Source organism: Anneissia japonica, unplaced genomic scaffold (assembly GCF_011630105.1).
Source record: "Anneissia japonica isolate Jap-2015-1 unplaced genomic scaffold, ASM1163010v1 scaffold1594_len1068242_cov183, whole genome shotgun sequence".
Lineage (NCBI taxonomy): Eukaryota > Metazoa > Echinodermata > Crinoidea > Comatulida > Comatulidae > Anneissia > Anneissia japonica.
In genome coordinates, this window is record NW_022722535.1 from 198,664 (window position 1) to 220,928 (window position 22,265).

General features: G+C 35.0%; 1 protein-coding gene across 3 annotated transcripts in view; it reads right to left on the reverse strand.

Annotated features, from left to right (window-relative positions):
- LOC117111946 (glycogen phosphorylase, brain form-like) overlaps nucleotides 1-21,372 on the reverse strand; it is a 24,876-nt gene extending 3,504 nt beyond the window's left edge. The window contains exons 1-17 of one of the 3 annotated variants that reach the window (XM_033254998.1): nucleotides 21,034-21,372; nucleotides 13,669-13,770; nucleotides 12,749-12,827; nucleotides 12,418-12,521; nucleotides 11,138-11,269; nucleotides 10,510-10,621; nucleotides 9,738-9,820; nucleotides 9,425-9,568; nucleotides 8,359-8,451; nucleotides 7,449-7,595; nucleotides 6,547-6,710; nucleotides 4,882-4,996; nucleotides 4,600-4,701; nucleotides 3,262-3,409; nucleotides 2,319-2,519; nucleotides 976-1,055; nucleotides 521-645 (exon numbers count right to left, since the gene is read on the reverse strand). In XM_033254998.1, coding sequence (XP_033110889.1) covers nucleotides 521-645; nucleotides 976-1,055; nucleotides 2,319-2,519; nucleotides 3,262-3,409; nucleotides 4,600-4,701; nucleotides 4,882-4,996; nucleotides 6,547-6,710; nucleotides 7,449-7,595; nucleotides 8,359-8,451; nucleotides 9,425-9,568; nucleotides 9,738-9,820; nucleotides 10,510-10,621; nucleotides 11,138-11,269; nucleotides 12,418-12,521; nucleotides 12,749-12,827; nucleotides 13,669-13,770; nucleotides 21,034-21,279 — 2,177 coding nt within the window. In that variant the 5' untranslated portion in view covers nucleotides 21,280-21,372. Of the gene's footprint in view, nucleotides 1-520; nucleotides 646-975; nucleotides 1,056-2,318; nucleotides 2,520-3,261; nucleotides 3,410-4,599; nucleotides 4,702-4,881; nucleotides 4,997-6,546; nucleotides 6,711-7,448; nucleotides 7,596-8,358; nucleotides 8,452-9,424; nucleotides 9,569-9,737; nucleotides 9,821-10,509; nucleotides 10,622-11,137; nucleotides 11,270-12,417; nucleotides 12,522-12,748; nucleotides 12,828-13,668; nucleotides 13,771-15,301; nucleotides 15,599-19,686; nucleotides 19,975-21,033 lie in introns of those variants that run through there. The other 2 variants (XM_033254999.1, XM_033254997.1) reach the window with 2 other exon arrangements.
- Between the last annotated feature and the right edge of the window lie 893 nt (nucleotides 21,373-22,265).

Here is a 22,265-nt window from a genome sequence, read left to right on the forward strand (position 1 = left end):
TATATTTTTATATTTTATTTTATTTACTTCCAGGTGCAAACAATAAAAACATAGAGCAACTCCAGAAAGGTGTAACAGGAAATATAAAATAGAGTAACACAAAACCAGGCCAGAGTATTGCTTTAAAGGCGAACTAAATCCCTGTCTTAAAAAAGCACTTAGAATGACATTTAAAGCTACAGAATAAACACATCAATTCTAAAAAAAGATATAAATAAATAAATAAAATAATAATAATAAATAAATAAATCATGGAAAAAATAATTACAAAATATTCTAATTAAGAATTAATATTAATAAATTAAATTAATATTTATACATCATACAATTATAATATCAAGTTATCAATATAATTTCACAAGAAAATATTGGAATTATAGTAGTTAGGCATAAAGTATATAACATTATTAGTATCTAAAATAAACAAGAAAAATACATATATACAAAAAGAAAGACTGAAATTTTATGAGATCATAACAAAATGTAATCCCCTTTATTACTTGACAAACATTGTACACACCCAGGACGTCTTTCTTCAACATCTTTGACAGTCATACCAAAGATGAAGATGTTGTCTGCTCCCATCTCCTCCCGCATCTCAACATTAGCTCCATCCAAGGTTCCAATTGTCAGAGCTCCATTAAGCTATCGAAAGAAATTGAAATTATCAGTCAGGAAAAGAGGCAATGAGCAGAGTTGGATCCAGAGCTGTCCAAAACACAAACCTAGGCGGTCCTGGGGCATGCCCCCGTAAAATTTATGTTTTTCAGACGACCGAAAATAACCTTTGAGGCATTTTGGTGATCAATTTTTTCTTTTTCTTTCTTTCTTTCTTTTTTTTTTTACTTTCCAAAAGGGCCCCCCCCCCTTCTAAATCTGCCCCTGAGGAGTAGATGTTGCACGGGACAGAGAAAGATGGTTGGAATATGTTTAAATGTGCTGGAAAAATCCATGAGGAATGAAACCATTTTTTACCATGAATTTCATGTTTCCTGTTCCAGAAGCCTCAGTACCTGCTAGTGATATTTGTTCTGAAAGATCTGCAGCTGGTATAACTGGAAGAAAAATATTTATTTCCAAATTACTTTAATACTTATTTAGTTTTGAGAAAAAGTATCTTTTTATTGCAACACTCTTGTCTTATTTTAATGTAAGGTACAGGTTTTCATTCATTGCCTTTTTTATTATAATGCATATGGAAATCCTATATAAATTAATTGTTAATCCATGTGGAATTATGTTTATCTGTAAATGTTATGTGACATTACATAACGATTTCCGTAGACGCTTCGCTTAAGTGAGTGAGTAGCCCTGTGTTGCTACGCAAGGATAATGAGTTCACATTATTAATTCTAGTTTTTATTATATGAATGAATTTTTGATAGAAATCCATGACAGTTATATTTATTTCAACAAATAACTTGTTAGTAAAGAATGTAAACTAACTTTATACGAGCACAATAAGAGTGTAAAGGATTGCTATTGTGCGGAGGCTCATTCCGTGGGTTACTGTAATAAGGATTAGCGCGTCTAATTAAGTTTGTGACACAACGAAGCTAGAAGCCAGAGTCAAGATGTGCAAAATTAGTTGTCAAGAAAGTAAAGTATTGTCCACCTTATGTAAGGCAAGGCATTACAGTAAATCTGGTACAGTACTGTATTAAGAAGACTCATGAAAGTTACGTCTTAGCGTGAAGCTAATGAAAGCTTGACGTATGCTGGCATCTAGTGCCCGGTCAAGTTGGGGGTTTGCAGTTATGCTTTGTTTGTCTTATGTTCTCATAATTCCTAGATCCTAGTTCCTATCCGAATAAATATAGCATTGAAATCAACATCATCTCTGGCTATTATTTCTCCTGTGCAAGATGTTACATTAAGAACAAGTATTCTTTCTATTGCAGTGGTTCTGACCCAAACAAACGACCTGGCAATTGAAGACAACCCATATCTCAGGATGTTAAAAAAACAAAGAAACCTGAAACCAGTCATCAACTGGTAAACAAAACTGAAGTATCTAACTTTTTTTACTTAGAATGCGCTCTCCATCTTATGGCAAATTTTGGGTCATGACCCATAGTTTGAGAACCACTGTTTAATTGCAATAGCAAATTTTGCACAGGTAAAAGTTCAAATACATTATCCTTAAAGACATAGTGACTTTTTTATCTTATTTTCCCTTTCCGTTAACAATACAAGGAAAACAGTAGAAAGAAATCTTATGAATCAGTGCACAAAGAAGTTTATTATCAATAACTAAATTAATTGGCAGATTATTGAAACTGTAAAAACATTTAAAAATTATATAATTTTTTCTTCACCTTTCTCTGCTAATGAGACTCGGTAATTCTCCAGGAAGATAATCTTCAACTTGTCTCCAATAATGGGGTCGTTGTTGACAACACGAGCGATGCAGTTGATGAGATAAATGATCTGCTTTGCCATGTGGTAGCCCGGGGCTGCTTTTCCCCCAATCATGATGGTCCGGGCAACAAAATTTCCACTGGGGTTGCTCTTAATACCTTGAATCAAAAAATGAACACAAAATGTTTATAGCATGGACCTATTAATAATTTATTAATAGGTCCATGGTTGTAGGTATTATAGACTTGAGATGTTTTAATTGCAGGTACTAAGTAGGACAGCATCTAATCAATGCTCTCTGCAAACTCCTGTACTTCAAGTGGCTAATAAAAATATTATTATGTGAAATCATCCTTCATATACTACTTCAGGGGTTAGGCTGGTTTCAATCTGAGGGGAAGGGATGGTAAAAAAAAAGCCCTGAGGGTGCAAAAATTGAGATTGTGGAACTAAATCCCAATTCCCACAAAAACTCCATGGTCAGTTTTAATATTTAAATCCACTTAGCATGGCTAATGAGGGTGTTGGGGGTGGGGTTGGGTTGTGTCTGCACCCTAGGCTACACCTATGCGCTTACAAAGTTTTTTGTCAAAAAGTTTTCACTGGGATGTCCCTGCCAAAGTCTACCTCCTTCACTTTGGATTTTCTTGGTCAAACTAACCATGGGTCTGGTAACCAGGAAGAATAACCAGGTTTATTTTTCCGGAACAAGAAACTCAATTAAATCTTTCTAAATGCATGCCAATACTGCACGCATTCCTGAACTGGTCACTGCGTGTGTCAATGATCAAACTGACTGTGATGTGCAGAACGCTGTTGTTTAGCTACAAAGATACTGCATATTAAAATCCACATGCTTCCAGGATGAAGAGTTTAAAACTAGCAGTAAGTTTAACTTACGATTGTAGAGGACAATCATGTGTAGAGCGTTCATAAGCTGTCGCTTGTATTCGTGAATTCTCTTCACTTGAACGTCAAACATTGAGTCTACGTTGATCTTCACGCCATTCTGTTTTCCTAGGTACTCCGCAAGTTTCATCTTATTTTCCTGAGGGAATAATCAGAAGATTGTTTATTATGCGCACACTGAACCACAAAGTAACTGGCACAGCAGCCGTGTGGGAAGCAATTTTCATTGGTCCGGCCAGATGCGACGATTTTTCTTAGCAGTTTTGATTGTTCAGTAAATTCTTGCTTTTTTAAAAGTGCAGACAAATATGATGAACTTAATATTAAAAACAGCAGTTTTAATATACATTAAATTTTTAATTGTTTTGTTTCGATTTTTTACTTATTTCAAAAGTCACATTCATATTCACATGTATAGTATGATTACAATAGAAAATCGAAAGTACTGTATGTCTTAAAAAATTGCATTTTAAGCAAAGCTTTTAACATGTAACACTTTTAAATAACAATATAATCAATTCTTAATAAAAAAAAAAAAACTTATCTAGGTAGAGGTAAAACTATCCCTCGTCAGACACCATCCTGGTATTTCTGAGTCAAGGTTTCGGGCCCGAATAAAGATTGATTGTACAAGTGAAATGTTTTACTAGAATTAATCTAAACTTCTAGTCATCTAAAGGTAAAACTATCCCCCGTTGGACACCATCCCGTATTTTTTAGTCTAGGTTTCGGGGCCGGAAGATTATAACGTGGTGAATCAAAGCATGATAAATAGGGCTAAGTTACTGATACTTAGCTACAGTCAAAAAGGGACCGCTAACATCCCCAGGAGAATGGCATGCAGGAAAAATCCAGGGTATAGTAAACTATATTCTAGACAGGTTCTAGCAGGTACTACTACATTTATACGAGGTTGACTGGTTTGTTTGTTGCTTGAAATCAGGTCATTTAATTTTGTAGAGGTTGCGCCGGAGAAAGTACAATTTGGCTTACAAACGATACTGAGCTGTAAATTATTGGTCCGGCCAAAACCCGACCAGCCAGACCACTTCCGACGCCCTTGCACTGTATATTAACAATTGTTATGTTAGTGATACTTAAAAGCTGGGAAATCACTACATCGTACAATGGTAGTACGGCAGTTGAATCTAACTCCGCTCTTTTGTGTAACTACGCAACGCTGTAAGCTAATTTTTGTTGGCAGTATACACGTATTGTCATTAAAAACGAAATGCTGTGCGCTGGTTGTGCCATTGCGTTGTCTATAGAATCACGACTGCCGACGGTCGTTGGTGAATGTCTGGATTATAGAACGTCATTCTGTCTTACTTGTTTCACTTTGCGAACATTTCTGCAAAATTCTTCATTATCAACATAGCTTTCAAGTTCTCGTAGACGGTAGAGATCTGTTGTCCATTCATCACCAATTTTCTACAATGAATAAAGATATACAATCATGTTATTTAGCATATTAAAGTTGGAAGTTTTCTATTCTACAACTTATCTTGATTCCATATGATAACCATTTTGTTGTTGCTTCCTCTTTCTTCCTGTACATCACATTAATTGACACCAAAAATAAATAATAATAAAAACTGTGATAAATCTGACCTCAGCAATGATGTCAGAGAGTCCAGGGTTACACAGTAGCAGCCATCGTCTTGGGGTGATGCCATTTGTCTTGTTCTGAAATTTTTCAGGAGTCAAATCATAAAAATCTTTGAACCTGTCGAAAGATTAAAACAGATGTTATTTATTTTTTAATACCAAGTGTGGTTTTCTAACAAAGCTCATTGCTTGAGGCCAATATAGCCAAGTCGCTTTACAAAAACTGAGGGGATGGAGAGATAATGGATCAAAATTATGGAATTCATTATCAGAAGAAGCAAAAAAAGCTAAATATTTAAAGAGTTTTAAAAATATTGTGTCAAACCTGACCAGTTTTTGAAACCGCAGATTTTATTATTTCAAATATGAAATTGTTTAAAAGTAGTATTTAGTTCCTAATTTTTACAGTTGGTATAGGTTTTAAATTTTTCCATTTTTGTTTTTTGATGCCCTATAACCAAGCTGGGAGAGCTAATTAGTTTTTGATCTTTGATCCTCATAACCAAGTGTCTATTAGGCTTTGGAGTGAAGAGCTATTATATTCCAAAACTTTGGTGCTTTATAGCCCTTTTGTCAGGCTTTTGGAGTGGAATTGTAATTTGTTATGAAAAATATCTTGTAATTTTTATCAGAATATGAACACAAGAAGACCTTGGGACTCAGATGTGAGCACCTCAGTCTCCAAACCACTGCTCTACTACGCAACTAATAATTGAAATGCAACAAAGCGTTCTTAAAATTAATCTGAATCATTGGAATCCATAGTCATGACTTCCCATATAATGCTGGACACTCACTGTGTCATGCGACAGTTGTACGACCGTCGGCCGACTACTCTAACTCAGGGCTCCTTGTGGCAGTCTGAATGAATTGTAATAAAAAGACGATCCGTTGCATGCGCATTCTCCCTAGAAATGGTGTCAGCAACGAAAACTGGGAGCAGTAATTGTCCTACTTAACACATTCCACCCTAATTTGCACCAATCCTATAGAGCTGGTTTGACTAGAATGTTGTATAAAAACAGTCATTCTTAACATACCGTAAAACCTCAAAGCCCAATGGGCTTAATCTCAAGAAGAAGCCTATCTTGAATTGAAGCCTAACTTTTCAGTTTGCAAAATTAGCCTCAAAAACAAGCCCATTTGGAAAAGAAGCACATGGCCTTCTTTTCGAGATAGCATAGGATTTTTTTTGAGATAGTACAGTACATACACTGTACATGGATTTCAAAGAAACAAAATAAATTAAAAACATGCTTGGTTTATACAGTAATTTAGGTGATTTAATACCGGTTAATACACTCCAAGATACAGATTAATGTTACAGTGGCCCTATTTGTTGTTTTATAGTACAAATTCCCAAAATTTACAGCATGTATTTTGAAAAGAAGCCCCTCTCTTTACTTTGCAAAAGTGGCCTCGAAAAGAAGCCCAGGGCTTCAATTAAAGGCTTTACAGTATTTGTTTAAAAAAATTTATTTATGGATGGTGAGCTTTTAGCTTCCCTCAGAAGGTCAGCGGATATATTTAGGGGCTCCTTTAATAAATAAAATTAATATATGACACTATAACGTAGGAAATTGATATTACTGAAGGAGAAAAGTCCCTTGTCACAGGACTTGAACTTAGGCCCCTGGGATTGGAAAGCAAGCATTTTAATGGTCTTACACTTCTGTCTTGATGATTCCAGAGTGGATTTCAGCAACGCCATTAATGGCGTGTGATCCAACGATGGATAGATGGGCCATGTTGATGCACTTTGTGGGAGATTCCTCAATGATCGACATTCGGCGAATTCGATCTGCATCACCTGCAAACACCTTGGATACATTCTGCAAATTTAGGAGAAAAAGAAATCTTTTACACTTCATATTATGGAAAATGTATGTCTTATATTTCATTTGTAAAACCTTAAAGATGTATAGTATTGTCCACTATAAATGACAATAAAATAAAATTTAATTTTGGAATTAATTTAACAGATATTCTTTTTGCCTTTTCCTTTTTAACATGGTTCCAAATTTAGTAAGTTTTTAGTAATGTATTTTTTTGATACAGTAGTTTTATATTTATTGTTTTTCTTTAACTCTTTAGTTTTGTTTTTAGTTCAACTTCTCTTTCATTTTGCTTGTCTTTTATTCTTGTGATCCACTAGTGATACCAGTGCTGCATCACTGAAGTGTAATCACATAAAAGACAGAAATAAATAAATTAATTAATTAATTAATAACATGAGCATACAAATTATTGAATTTAAAAAATGTGTACCCTGGTTTTTATTATCCAGACAATACTTTAAACATTTAAATTGTAAGGCAAGATTAAGGCCTGGCTTCCTTAAAATCGCTGTACACCATCGCTACAGTGATTTCAGTGCAATCGTTGAACTACGTGGCAGCCCCCGACGCAATCGGGAAGGCTCACCAATTGAACCAACCAATCAGTATCACCGAAAGCTGTCCGCGATAGCGTGTAGCGATTGTATGAAAACCGAGCTTAACAGTGAAAAGTTGTTCCTTTGTATAAATGTGTGGATAAAATACAATGATGAATAATATTATGGAAATTACTTCTAAGTGTCTTGAGTTGATCTCGTAGATAATCTGAAGATGCCTTGGCAGAACGTGCTCCATCATGTGGACAGGCCATCGCTCCAGCGCCTCCGGCAAGATTGTGTGGTTGGTGTAAGCACAGGACCTCACTGTCAGATCCCAGGCCTGTATGGTAAAGAAACACAAGCTATATAAGGAATTAACTCAAAATAACCATGACATTTAATAGTTTAAGTAGTAAAGTTATTACATTAATTAATTAAATAATAATAATACTCAAACATTTATAAGGCGCCAATTCCAAGAATGATCAAAGGCGTTATTAGCCCTGGTCACTGGATAACGTACAACTTCCTCTGCTCCCTGGGGAGTATCCCTAGTCGTTCGCTACTTCTTTAGCGCACGAAACTATGAACATTCAATGCCACAACATCCTACCAGGTGCCTATTTATACTCCTGGGTAGAGAGAGGCAAACGTAGATAAAGTGTCTTGCCCAAGGACACAAGCAACTGGCACAGCGAGACTTTCGAACCCCTGACCTCAAGGTTGGGAGTCCAAGCCACGATCGATGCACCAACCACTTCTACAATTAATTTAATTAATTGTGCAATTATTAGTGTAAAGTAATTAAACTAATTAATTAAATTATTTAATTTAATTGTGCAATTAGTGCTAAAGTAATTAAATTAATTAATTTAATTAATTGTGCAATTAGTGGTATAAGTGCGAATTTAGATTATTACTTATCATTTTCTATTATTAGGATTTATCCACACTATCAAATTTTATTAGACGAATTTGTGTGATATGCCCATATATGGACATGATGATGGCATACTCAAACAAATATGGGCATTTCAGATTTATTTGTCACATAAAATTTTAAAGTCAGCGGTTTAAGAAGTGATAAAAGAGTCTAACGCTACCTTTTCCCATGGAATTTCTTCAATATCTACAAATATTCGCATTAACTCCGGAATTGCCAAAGCTGGATGTGTATCATTCAGCTGAATAGCAACCTAAACAAAGCACAAAAAATGATGAGGTCATCATAAAAAACAGATAATGATGATGTCATCACAATACATCTGAGAAATGTTGTCACTAACATCAAGGGGTTCGGACGAACCCCCCTCTGTGAAGAAATGTAACTAAATACAAACTGGGTCCTGGCTTACAAAAGGCATGCTAACCTAATTAGGCATTCCTGATGATGACATAATTAATGTTGAAATATTGAATCCTGACACGATGGCGTGCATTTCAATACTTGGAGTATGTATTATACTATCTTATCTGAGATTAATCAGTGGACCTACTTAGGCATAGATTGGAAGATCAGACAAACTAGGCTTAGCCCAACTATTTTTCAATTAAATAAATTATACACACTGTTTTATTGTTCACCGTTGTAATAATTTATGTACGAAAGTGCGTTCTTCAGGCCTATCGGTTCATCGATCCATGGAAGAAACACTACATATCTAAATACTCAATGTTGTTAGAATATAATGATATATTGCCTGTCTTTGATTTTTTTTTCTCTATGTAAGGCCTAAGAATGAGATAAAATTACCTGACTTTTTTTTAAGAGGGGTAAAACCTTGAATTTTGAAGAACATTAAAACACTCCTCAGAAGTCGGGAAAGCTCATTTCCGGCCATCTAGGAATCAAAATTTTCCCGGGGGAGGACACCCGGACTCCGTTTCATTTTGTGGTTTTTTGGAAATTGAACCCCCCCTCTTTTAAATCCTGGATCCACCCCTGATGAGCGTCATATATAGCTGATACCGGCGCTATATAAATGTTCTAGTCTACTGTATTTTCATGATTATAATGTGATTAAAGATAAGGATGATACAATTTAAGATGATAATGTCATGTAATATACTGCAGTTAATGATGATAATGCGGATGACAATGGAATTAATGACGAATGATGATGGTAATGTAGATGATGATGATGATAATGTACAAAACATCCATTTTACCTTGTCGGGGAAGGTATCAAAACTTGTGCGGACAGGGTCACGACATCCGAAACGAGATGATTTGAATCTACGAATGATGTCTTGCAGAGTTGCGGCCACCATGAAGTACTCTTGCTTAAGTCTCAGTTCTTTGCCTTCGAAAAACTGAAAAATATTGGAAAAAATACAACACAAATTACTATTATGAATTAAAAAAGATTTGTATAAACAGTAATATTTTGCACAACAACAGCAATTAAGATACTATCAGAGACATTTGATGTAATTTTAAGTTGTTACTACAAACAATAATCATAATATTGATAATTCTTACATTGTCATTTGGATAGAGAACGCGAGATATGTTTTCCGCAATGTTGCGATCACATACAGCTTGGATGTAGTCTCCGTCATTGACTAGATAAACCAAGAAGAAACAGTGATTATATGGTAAAAGTTAGTTTTAACATAAGTCAACTTTTTTTACATTAAAGCCCCATTCCTGGCAAAATTTCACTAAAAAATAGTTTTTTTAGAAAAAATGCATACTCTAATTATTATAAACCATGGGAAAATATTTGCATAAATTTTAGTTTTACGAAAAAGAATTTAAAAAAATGAGAAATACAGACTATTTCTCATAGGAGATTACCAATTTCTCGACGAATTCTTCATTACTAAATTACTAAATACAAATTTGAAATAAATTCTATGAAATATTATATTTCACAAGTGTCAATACTAGCAACAGAAAATATCATGTCGGCCGTTTCTATGTGTGATAACAGAACCTAAATAGAGGTAAGGCTAGGCCTAGCCGAGAAATGTCGGATAGGCTAATGTTTCCGGCGCCTACTATATTTCTTCGCAGACCTATCGCAAAATCAAACATAAAAAATTCAACCACATTTATTTTTTGTGTGGAACACAAAAAAAAATCAAATTTCAGTCTTAATTTACATTTTTTTCATGTTTAGGAATGTCAAAATATAATTAAACTAGCAATTTCGTATTATATTTATAAATCTTTATAACATATATAAAGATCAGATTTTTCTTAACAACTGAAATTTTGCAGGGAATGGGGCTTTTAATCAAATACTCACAGAAACTAAGATTGAAACTGTTTGGAGACTTGGCAGACCAAAGCCGCATTGTGTTTACGGTGTTGTTATGGTAACCAGGAGTCGGACTGTCATAAGGCATCGCAAACACCACCTAGATGAATACAAAATTATAAAGTATATGTTAAGTTTCACATTATGTAATGTGATGATATGCTGAGCTTGCTAGGACACATTTAGTTGTACATGTGTCGAGTGGTCACTTTAACACAATTAGTATACTTGTTCTTCCATACACTAGGAAAGAATTAATGTACAAATGAACAGATGGTTTGAAGTGTAAGACAATGTTAGGCATACTAATTCAAAGTTCAAAGTTCAATTTTTTTTCCATACAACAAAACAAAATTGATACATATAAATGTAAATATAAATATGAATATAATTATATATATATATATATATATATATATATATTTGAGAAACCGGAGCCGTGTGGCATAGGAAAAACCACTTTTAAAAACTACTAATTTCATTTTTCTCATGGTATAAAGTTTGTTGCTTTGTGTCTTCTTGCCCCCTATTTCAATTCCCCCTCTCTGGCCACTAGGCGGTGTAATTAACCTGTCATTGCTCTACAAAGCGAGGATTTTTGCATGAAGTACAGTACCTTAGTGTCAACCCATTTTGACTTCCCATCCTTATGTTCGGTTTTCCCGTAGAAATTGATAGGAATCATGTACTCTGGACGAGCCTTTTCCCAAGGGTTGCCGTACCGCAGCCAATCGTCAGGCTCCTCAACCTACAGGAATCACGATATCAATTACATTGTACAATACATTACATAACATTAACGGCAGTCCTAACTCTGTTGTTCAGTATATTCTACCTTCACAGCATGCTTACGTTTACATGAGGTTACTAGCAGTACCTCAACCAATCACAGGGCAGAGAAATGTTTACATTTTGTATTAGGTAAAGAATTGACTACCTCTTAAATATAAAGTATGATGGTTCCAATAATAGTAATATTATAAAGTTAAAGAATAAATAAAAATTATAATAAATAATGTTGTTGTGGTGCTAGACAATGTGCTCCACATTATCCTCGTCACTGGATGACACACCTACTGGACACATATTCAATTCCATGGGAAGAATTCCATGATGATTATGGATATTGATTACATAATAGTTTGTTTTTGAATTTTTGCCTTTTTAAATCGGAAATTTTAATGTTTGTGCATATTAATTAATATCAAAATTTTTAAATAATTGTAACTAATTAAAATAATAATAATATTGACTATTTTAATTGATCTTAATAATGATAATGACTTTAATTGTAAATTTAATTCAGTTTTTCTATTTTGTAAATTAAATTCCCAATTCAGCCTCTGGCTGCTAAAGATTTGATATTGTAGTTGTTTTGTTTTGAATTTATGAATAAAGATACCAAGATATATATATGATTACAGAAATCAAATTTTTGAATAGCCAAAATTACTGTTGCCACTAATGCAGCCTCATGTATGTTTTTATATTTTTTTTTTACCATATAGCACCTTTCATAATCTGCAGATTTTTACAATTGATTATACAAGATGCTGGCATCATTATTTCCCTGGTCACAGGATACTGAATTGGCAGATCCGTACATTGTGCAACTATCTCTGCACCCTGGGGAGTATCCCTGGTCACTGCTGCTTGACCGCGCACAACCCACACATTCAATGCCATACCATCCTACCAGGTACCTATTTATTCTCCTGGGTGGAGAGAGGCAAACGTAAGAAAAGTACCTTGCCCAAGGACACAAGCAATGTGACAAGCGTCGGTCTCGACCTCCTGATCTGACATCAGAAGTCCAACTCCTTACACACTGTGCCACACACTCCTAGAAAACCTTAAAAACTTAGTTCAAGATCACACATGTTTTAGTGTGTTTACCTGTTGTCCATCCTTGATTTTCTGACTGAAGATTCCGTAATCGTAGCGGATGCCATAACCATAGGCAGCAAGACCGAGTGTAGCCATGGAGTCAAGAAAACACGCTAAGGCAAAATGGTTGAAAAATTAACTTCTAAATATGACAGTTTACAAAAAAAACTACACAATCTACTGTTCAATTTTCCTATGTAGCAGGATAACTTACACATTACTTGAAGTTCATTCTGTTTGAAATATTATATTAAATTGAAATAATGAATTGAAAACCATGGGTTATTTTATGTGTTTTATACAAACATTTTCTTTTTCGATGATCATTAAAGTTCAGTACCTGCCAATCTGCCGAGACCACCATTACCAAGGCCAGCATCCTCTTCTATCTCCTCTAGCTCCTCAATGTTGAGACCAAGCTGAGAAATGTTCAGATATCAATCAATCAATTAGTTAATCTAATAATTTTCAAATAAAATATCAATGAATGCTTAACTTATTATCAGTTGCGTTAGAATAAAAAAAAATCATAACAAATGGTGATGATGATAATGACTACTATGATGATAATGACTACTATGATGATAATGGTGATGATGGCAATAATAAGTTGATAAGAATGAAGACGATGACAGTCAATCTGATGATGAAACTAATGAGTCATAATGACAATGCTACTATTGATGATAAATGATGATGATAATGATGACAACATCAAAGACCATGATGACGACGATAGTGATGATGATGCTAATGATGATAATGGTGAGGATGGCAATGATGAAGATGATAAGTTGATATCAATGAAGAGGATGACAGTCATTCTGATGATGAAAATGATGAGTCATGATGATGATGCTACTACTGATGATAATGATGACGACGTCAAATACCATGATGATGATGATGATGCTAATGACGATAATGGTAATGATGGCAATGATGAAGATAAGTTGATATCAATGAAGAGGATGACAGTCATCATTGTGATGATGAAAATGATGAGTCATGATGATGACGCTACTACCGATGATAATGATGGCGACGTCAAAGACCATGATGACGACAATAGTGATGATGCTAATGATTACAATGGTGCTGATGGCAATGAAGATAAGATGATAACAATGAAAAGGTTGACAGTCATTCTGATGATGATGATAATGACTCATGATGATAATACTAGCGATTATGGTGATGTGAATGGAAATGATAACGATAATGATGATGCCAATCATAATGAAAACATTCACCAAATACCTGATACATTGCTTCATCACATTCGCTCTGTATACCAAGGTTAACCATAGTGTTGGTCAGGGTTCGTCCAATGTAGTACTCCAGTGACAAATAATAAATACGCTGAAAATTAAGAATAACATTTTGTCATTCATACAGAAATATAATGTACAATTTAATGTTATTAAGGATTTTTAAAAAATATAATTTTGCACTCATCCGTCTCCCCAGGGACCTGAGTATGTATTTTTATTTTTATTTATTTATTTTTTCACCTAAGATAACTCCAGTCATGACTACCGGTCATGTGTCTGAACACTACTTCTAGCCCCGTTAATAATATTTGTTACAAAAATTATTCAACAATTTATTAATTACCTGGTAACCTGGAAACTACATTAATGGATATTATTTCAAATATGTTTTTGTCAGCTTTTGTATTTTGATTTTCTTCAGTTTAAAATAACTATAAGAGTATAAGTATGTGATATATGAACATGGGTGATGACAGGCTATATTTCACCAATTGCTGGCTAATGAGCATAAATTTCACCTATGACCTACTGCACCATCAGAAACAATTTCAACTATGACCGGGTTTCCAAAGCATTCGCATATTCTATGGAGTTATAAAACCATAAACCTATAGTACTTGTTCCTCAGTAACTGCATAAACACACACAAACACACACACTCCCAATCTCCCTTCCCTCACATTTTATTCATGGAATTCTAAACACACCAAAAAACTTATCTAAACAGATCAGTTTGCAAAAAAAAAAAAGAATTATATTATCAATTCAGACAAATAATTTACATCCAAGACCATCCCTGAAAGAGTTTTTGTGGAGTACATAAATACAAACTAATCCTGGTAAACTGTACAAGATTGCTACGTGCCTAATCTCACAGACATAAGTTAACACACAGGTTAGCATTACGTTTCATTGCCTGCATGTATACATGAATTAAGATATGAAAAAAAAAACGACTGCGTATATGTTCAGTGCTGTGCATCCATAATTCATTCACTGTTTCATACAAATTCACAGCTAATGAAAAAATAATACACCATTATAATGGCAGTAGAAAGTAAACATTAAAATAGTAAAGAAAAAATATTCAATCCAATTACTTTTAATTTTGGAAATTAATGATTGATGAACATATTCTGCATACACCTAGGATTGAGAGCCTAGCATCTTAACCACCAAGCTACAGCTTAACTCCATCAACATTGCAGGATTTGAACCTAGGACCCTGGCATTGGAAGGCAAGCATCTTAACCACCAAGCAACAGCTCCACTCCATCAACATTGCTGGATTTGAACCCAGGACCCTGGGATTTGAAGGCAAGCATCTTAACCACCAAGCTACAGCTCCACTCCATTACCATTGCAGGATTTGAACCCAGGACCCTGGGATTGGAAGGCAAGCATCTTAACCACCAAGCTACAGCCCACTCCATCAACACTGCAAGATCTGAACCCAGGACCCTGGGTTTGGAAGGTAAGCACCCTAAATACTGAACTGCAACTCTACTTAAGGAAAGCACACATTACATAATTTGCATCAGAATGTACACATGCCCAGACATAGCCTCTTCATAGATTATTATTCATGTTGTGATCAATGCTCTGAAGTTGGATGTTACCTTGGGATCTTCTGCATCATAATGTTGAACTGTTCGAATCCACCTTCCAGCCAAACTATCAAACACTGCAAAGGCCAATGCTAAATAAAAATCGACCTGAGTACCGGTATTGCGATCTTTCATAAGCGAATAATGTAAATGACGGTTAAAAGAGCTCTTCACTACTGCGATATCTTCTTCCTCGGCAAAACGCTGCAGAGATATTTGCCGATGGAACCGGTCTTTTGACAAGAGTAGATCATTTTCATCCATGATGGCTGTACACTGTGGGATGCTGGATTTTTCTAGATGCTTTGTTTAGTGTTTTAAGAACGGAAACTAGGTTTACCTAGAGCACAAAAACTTCCTGAATATGACAGTGCACATACTAATACAATAACTCTTTTGGCATTGGATATTCTTCCTTGTATCAATGGTACTTGATGAATCAGCAAAAATTGCATAATCCTAAACACAACAAGAACTGTTTGGATCTTTTATTCTGAAATGTTTATTTTATTTAAATTCTCTATTGTTGCATCAAGAGTGAAACCAAAGATGTTTGTTACGTTACTGAAGAGGAGTTAATAATAAAAATAATAATAATAATATTAACATTATAATAATAATACGATGACACGGCTCTTCCAAAAGATGGTGGGCTTTTGCAATTGCCATAGCACTCCAACTAAAACACAATGAGAGCAACGCTGCAGAATGAATTAAACCAGGGACTAAGGTTTTATAAGGATCTTCACAGTTTAGTGCACACACAGTGGCTACCACCATTTTAACAAACTGAACTATCAACTCTAATATTACTGTAATAACATAATAATAATATAATAATAATAGATGGACTTATAAAAGCGCAAATAAACGAGGTCTTTATGCGCTCGGGACTAGATGTTGCACTTTTCAATAACTTTCTCCTCTCCCCGGGGGGTCACTTCATGTCCTCTGCAGCCAGTAAACCGGACACTTTCATCTGTCCTCGACAGGAACCGAGTGAACCATGGGTACACCTGAGTAACACCCTACTCATCTCGAAAGATGAACGGTACTGTGTTCTTTAAAGTGCACATGAGCATTTGTGTACACTGAGCCTACGGTTTATAGTCCTTATCCAAGAAGAATTGTTCCACCGCCAGACATAGGAGCGAGCCGGCCGCGAACCTGTGCCGATATTGTTGGCGATGACCACGGTTCCCCTGCCTTACTCGCTCAAATATTCTCGCACATACATTAAGATAATACTTGAATCACAATTTAGAATGGAGTACAGCAAAAGCAGGAAGCAAATTTCAAAGTGAATAACTAATAAACTCTTATCAGTCAGAAAGAAGAAATCAAAGGAATCAACACCACATTGGTTTGGTGAGTTTGGTGGGTAGGGGTGATTACCAATCTATTATAGTTAAAGCTGGACTAGGCCTACAGAAAGTTACAATTTTAGCACTACATATATTGCAAGACAGTACAATAGAACATGAATTATGCATTGACATCTGTTATTGCTACTAATTATAAATTTACTTGATGTATCGGTATGTCTGCCTGAAAATGTACAACTGTGAGATAAATTTAAATCTTCTAAAAATATTTCAATTAACATAATTAAATGTATTATTTCTGCATGAAAGTAAAGACATTATCAATTCAATATATATTTTGTAATTCTGTGTCAACCTACAATTTGATTAATTTAATAATATTATTTGATTTTGTGTGTTAAATATAAAATTATGTATTTAGTCATGGACATATTTTCAGAATTCACAGATTGATCGTTGACACCCCTAGTTTAAAAGGCCAGTACGGCAGCCATAGCTGCCCTACATGATCAGGTCATTGCAGGTCAATAAATGGTACACTAGTAGTAGCATAAATAACATTATCAGTGCAATGATTTTCTATTACATGAATAGTGGTTCAAGGATGAAAATCCAAGGACTAAGCAGTCAGACTAGGGGAGGGGGCATGCACGAGGGGAGGGGATTTGGAAGAGGGGGTTGGAAGATATCAAATGCAGACTGAGGTGTAGAGGCAAAGTCCTGGTGGGATTCCAGAAGGCTATCCCCCTGTACCTAGAAAAACTGGCAATATTGAGGGTCATATTAAACCGATCTACTGTACTTTATCCCCAAAGATATTGTCATAAAAGATACGTTTCCTTTTCTGGTCTGATAAGTTGTGGCTAATGAAGAAGGATGGGGTGTGTGAATGGAATGGGGGGGGGGATGATGGGCTTAGCTTTTCCAGTTGTAGGTACAATAATATTCTAATCATTTAATACTATACAATAAAAACCACTTAATAACCCTTACTTTTTAATACCCCTAATCAGTCTCATCACCTCAGGGCCCAGTTTCGTGAGTCTTTTTACGTCACATAACAACTACAGCATTTCTACAATTCTGTACCACAGCGCTCAGATAGACTACAAAATATTGTGCAAAACAGCAAAATAAACAGTCTGTTCGCCTCGGTGCTCATGAGCCGATAATCAGCATGTTCCAAAGTACTGAGCTGCACGCTGTAATGTAAGTGCTGCCAGCTATCCTAAGTAACGGGCCCATTGCATTTTAGATACTGAAGATAAAAATAAATAGTCTTATGACTTAACATCAGCAATTAATCAGGGACGTTTATAAATCTGGTAAAAATAAAAGGCTTTCGCCTAGGGACAAGGCATGAAATATGCTATGCCTAATAATATTAATAATTTCGCCTATAGCTAGCTAGGCCCCATAAGTCTCAGATTTCAAATTCCCAGATCTGCCACTGCAGAAACACAAGCGACAGTTAAACAGAGCCGATTTTTATATAAGACTATAGTTATATCACAGATAGTTGGATAAACTATCGAAGAATGTGATGATTTTGAGAAATTAGGTTTTGTTAAATTGAATTTTTCACTATTTAGGCCTTACTGGGATAAAAAAAAGTGCTTTTTTCGACATCATAGCCTTTAACACTCGAGGACAAAGTGACTCACACCTATTCTTTACTAGAATAAAAGGCTATTTATGGGGTTGTGTTTGAGATAGTGAAATTGAATTTAGGGTCAAGTCAGCTCCACCAATCACAGACCTGCCAACCCCTGGCCATGAAAATTTTTAGATTTTTTTTTTAAATTTAAAATTTACCAAAAAATCTGGAGGTTTCCAGAATTAACCAAAAGATGATGCAATTTACTAAAAAAAGACATGTCAAGACAACTCATAGTGGTATAAAATCAATGGTACAAAATTACTGCAAAACAACTTATTAAATTGCTGCTTGTCTACCGCAGCGAATACATTGAATAATAACGATCTAATCAATCATTTATGCATAAATCGGAGTATTTTGCAGAGGGAACCTGTAAAATCAGTGAAATCTGGTGAAGGTTACATTTGATTGGGAGAACTGGAGATTTGTTTAGATATCGGGTGACACACGACAGGATCAGGTGAGTTGGCAAGTCTGCAATCAACACCTCAAATTTACGTAAATCCATCGAAACATTATATATACACGACCTGTTTTGTTAGTTATAGGCTTATCCACCTAATTCAATCATAATAAAAAATATTTATCTCATGCCCAATTATATGTTGCATTTTCACACGCAAGAGGGCACAGTACTGTACTCCAATGGATTATTACAATGGACAATTCCTCACAAGCACTATTTGGCAGAGACACTCACGCAAAACATTATCTACAAAGAATGTAAAAGGTAACTATAACATCCTCAATGATTGCCACCTTAAACTTCCCATAACATTTAACTTTATGCCTCGCAACCTTTTCACACTCATTTAAAACCGTGCGGGAATATAATTCATGATTAGAAAAGCCAAAGCAGTCTAGTAGCTGATTAACCGAACAGGTCGACGTGACGAGTGGTAAGGTACGAACTTCGCTAACTACAGCCTTAACATCGGCGCTGGTTTGAGCCGCACCTTACACAAGGTTCAGATAAGGACTTTAAAAAAATGCCCAGAGTACACATCTGGTGTGTGCACTTAAAGAATCCAGCCCATGTGGAATGATGCGAACTACTATAAATTCAGCACGATGACGCTGCGAGTTATAGGTTATTCTCCTGCCTTTACCATTAACAAGATAGTATAATACATACTCCAAATTATTGAAATGCACGCCATCGTGTCGGGATTCAATATTTTGACATTAATTATGTCATCATCAGTTACAAAGTCCTGCTTGAAGTTTATTGGGAGTACACAGTTTGTAGGCTCTTGAAACTAAACTACAAATCCAAGAAATCTTATGGTTCCATGGGGCAAAGCTATCATAATGGATATATTGACCTGTATGTGTATGTGTATATTTTATATCGTAAAAATACACATACAGGTCAATATCCATTATGATAGCTTTACATAAAATAAACAAACCTTAGGGTCATTTTCATAGTAATGCTGCTGCGTGCGTATCCATCTTCCAACCAAGTGGTCACGGACCGTATGTGCAAGGGCCATGAAAAAATCCCGAGCGGTGGCCACATTCCGGTCCTTCACAAGCGAATAATGGAGATGACGGTTAAAAGTCTTCTTAAAGGTTACGACATCTTCAATTTGTGCTATGTGCCGCACACTTATCTCCTTTCGCTTCTGAATGTCTGTTTCATCTGCAGCAGACATATTTTTCAATGAAGTGCAAGTGTGGAGACAACCAACATAGACTCATCCCATTGTCGAATGATTAAATAAGTTCAAGCAATCTATATTTATGAACACTGGATTCAACACTGAGGGCAGTATTGCAGATAATAGAAACATCTGTTTTCAAATTCTATAAACTGTGCTATATTGCTGTACAAGAAATGCCATATTGATTACTGAAATTGGTTAAATTATATTATATAGTTATAAAAAATTTAGAAAGCTGTCTTAGTAAACTTTGTTATTTTTCACATCTAAATGTCAATTACTGCTATATTTAATAACTTTGTGATTTTAATCTAGACCTAAAAAAGTAAAATTGCCTTTGCATGAACAAAGGAAGTTGAAATAAATAAGTAAATGAAATTGTAAAATAATATGAGGAGAGGTACATTTCACTGGCCTTTAATGTTGTATGGTATGATATCTCGGAATCGGCCTCTATTTTTAAAAATGTGTCGACAGATTTCTAGGCCTCTATTTTAAAAAATGTGTCGACAGATTTCTAGGCCAAATTTTTGCACAGAGGATATATTCTCCGTGCAGAACTTTGATAGGCAAATTAAAATATTATTTTTGGTCTGACCGAAAACCTTGTTGTGCCGTCCAGCTACGGGGGTCCAAGCCTGTCCTAATAAGGGGGTATCTCCTTTCCCCTCTCCCCCCTGCCCGCCATCACTCATTGAGGGGAAGGACACAGTAGGCCTAGTCACTGGTGAAGGCTCAGGATTTTTATGCCCCCACAAGTCACTATGCAATGCAATGCTACCATTAAAAAAAAATAATACTATGTAAAAACCATGAAGGAAATGTAAGAATTCCAGGGGAAGGGGATATATGTTATTGAAGATTTTTTGGATCAGGTATTTGGGACTTCTCCTATTCCTATGGGATATTATTTCATTCAGATATTGAGCCTGAGCTCCGCTATATATTTACACCATGCTTCCACGAGGTCCATGCATGGATCGCACCATCCGATGTTTAGTAACTTCTCTACCACCACCTACAACCCTAAATGATTCAATCAAAGGAATAACGCATTAATTAATAATTTACTATCAATGAGCTCGTACGTACCTTCGGGTCCTTTTCATAGTAATGCTGCTGTGTTCTTATCCACCTTCCCACTAAATGGTCACGCACCGTATGTGCGAGGGCTATGAAAAAATCTCTGGAAGTGGCTACGTTCCGGTCCTTAACTAACGAGTAATGTAGATGCCGATTAAATGATTTCTTAAAAGTAGTGACATCTTCAACCTGTGCGATGCCACGAACACTTATCTGTTTTCTTCGTTCTTTATCTGTTTCGTCTAAGGATGCCATTCCTTGTCAACTTTCTTTTTTCTTTTCTTTTTCACTCGAGTCCAGGGCCCAGGCCGATCTTCCGGATAATCACTCGAATACCTCGATGAAGGTCAAGGGTGAACTCGCTGCAAACGACGTAAACATTAACGGTTAATAATATAAAGAGGGCGGCAGATAGATATTTTATGTTATCAGGCCAATGATCTCTACTAAATGCCTGCACTCATTGGCTGGTTTTCTTGAGACCGCTGCAACTACTCTAAGTTACTTTCCATTGCCAATAAATATTAACATCAAACAAAATCCTAGTTAGAAATTTTCATGTAAAAATTTGTTGTAATATTTTATACATATTTTATGTATGTATTCATTTAAGTGTTCCCATTGTTGCAAAGCATAATCGGACTTGATTGTGGAAAAAATATATTATAATTAGCACTATCATTATTTAAGGAATATTATTAATTATTTTTTAAAATATTAATTTATTATTTTATTATAATTGTTACGTTATTGTCTTTAGGAGCCACTTTATAAGTAAGGGATATAGTTATCGCTGTTGTGGCTGTTAATGTTGCTGTTGCCATAATTACTATATCATTTTTTTTTTTTTTTTTTTTTAGGCTGTTATTGCTATTATTATCGTTATTGCCCTTTTTTATTTCATTCTTACTGTTACTGTTCGTTACAGTAACCATTACTGTTGTTATAATTATTATAATTATCATTATTATCATTATTATTATCATCATCATCATCATCATCACCATCATCATCATTACCATCATCATCATCATCATCATCATCGTCATCATCATCATCATCACTACTACTACTACTACTTATTATTATTATTATTATTATTATTATTATTATTATTATTATTATTATATTATTATATACTACTTATTATTATTATTATTATTATTATTATTATTATTATTATTATTTTTATTATATTCATTATCATCATCATCATCATCATCATCATCATTAAAAATTCC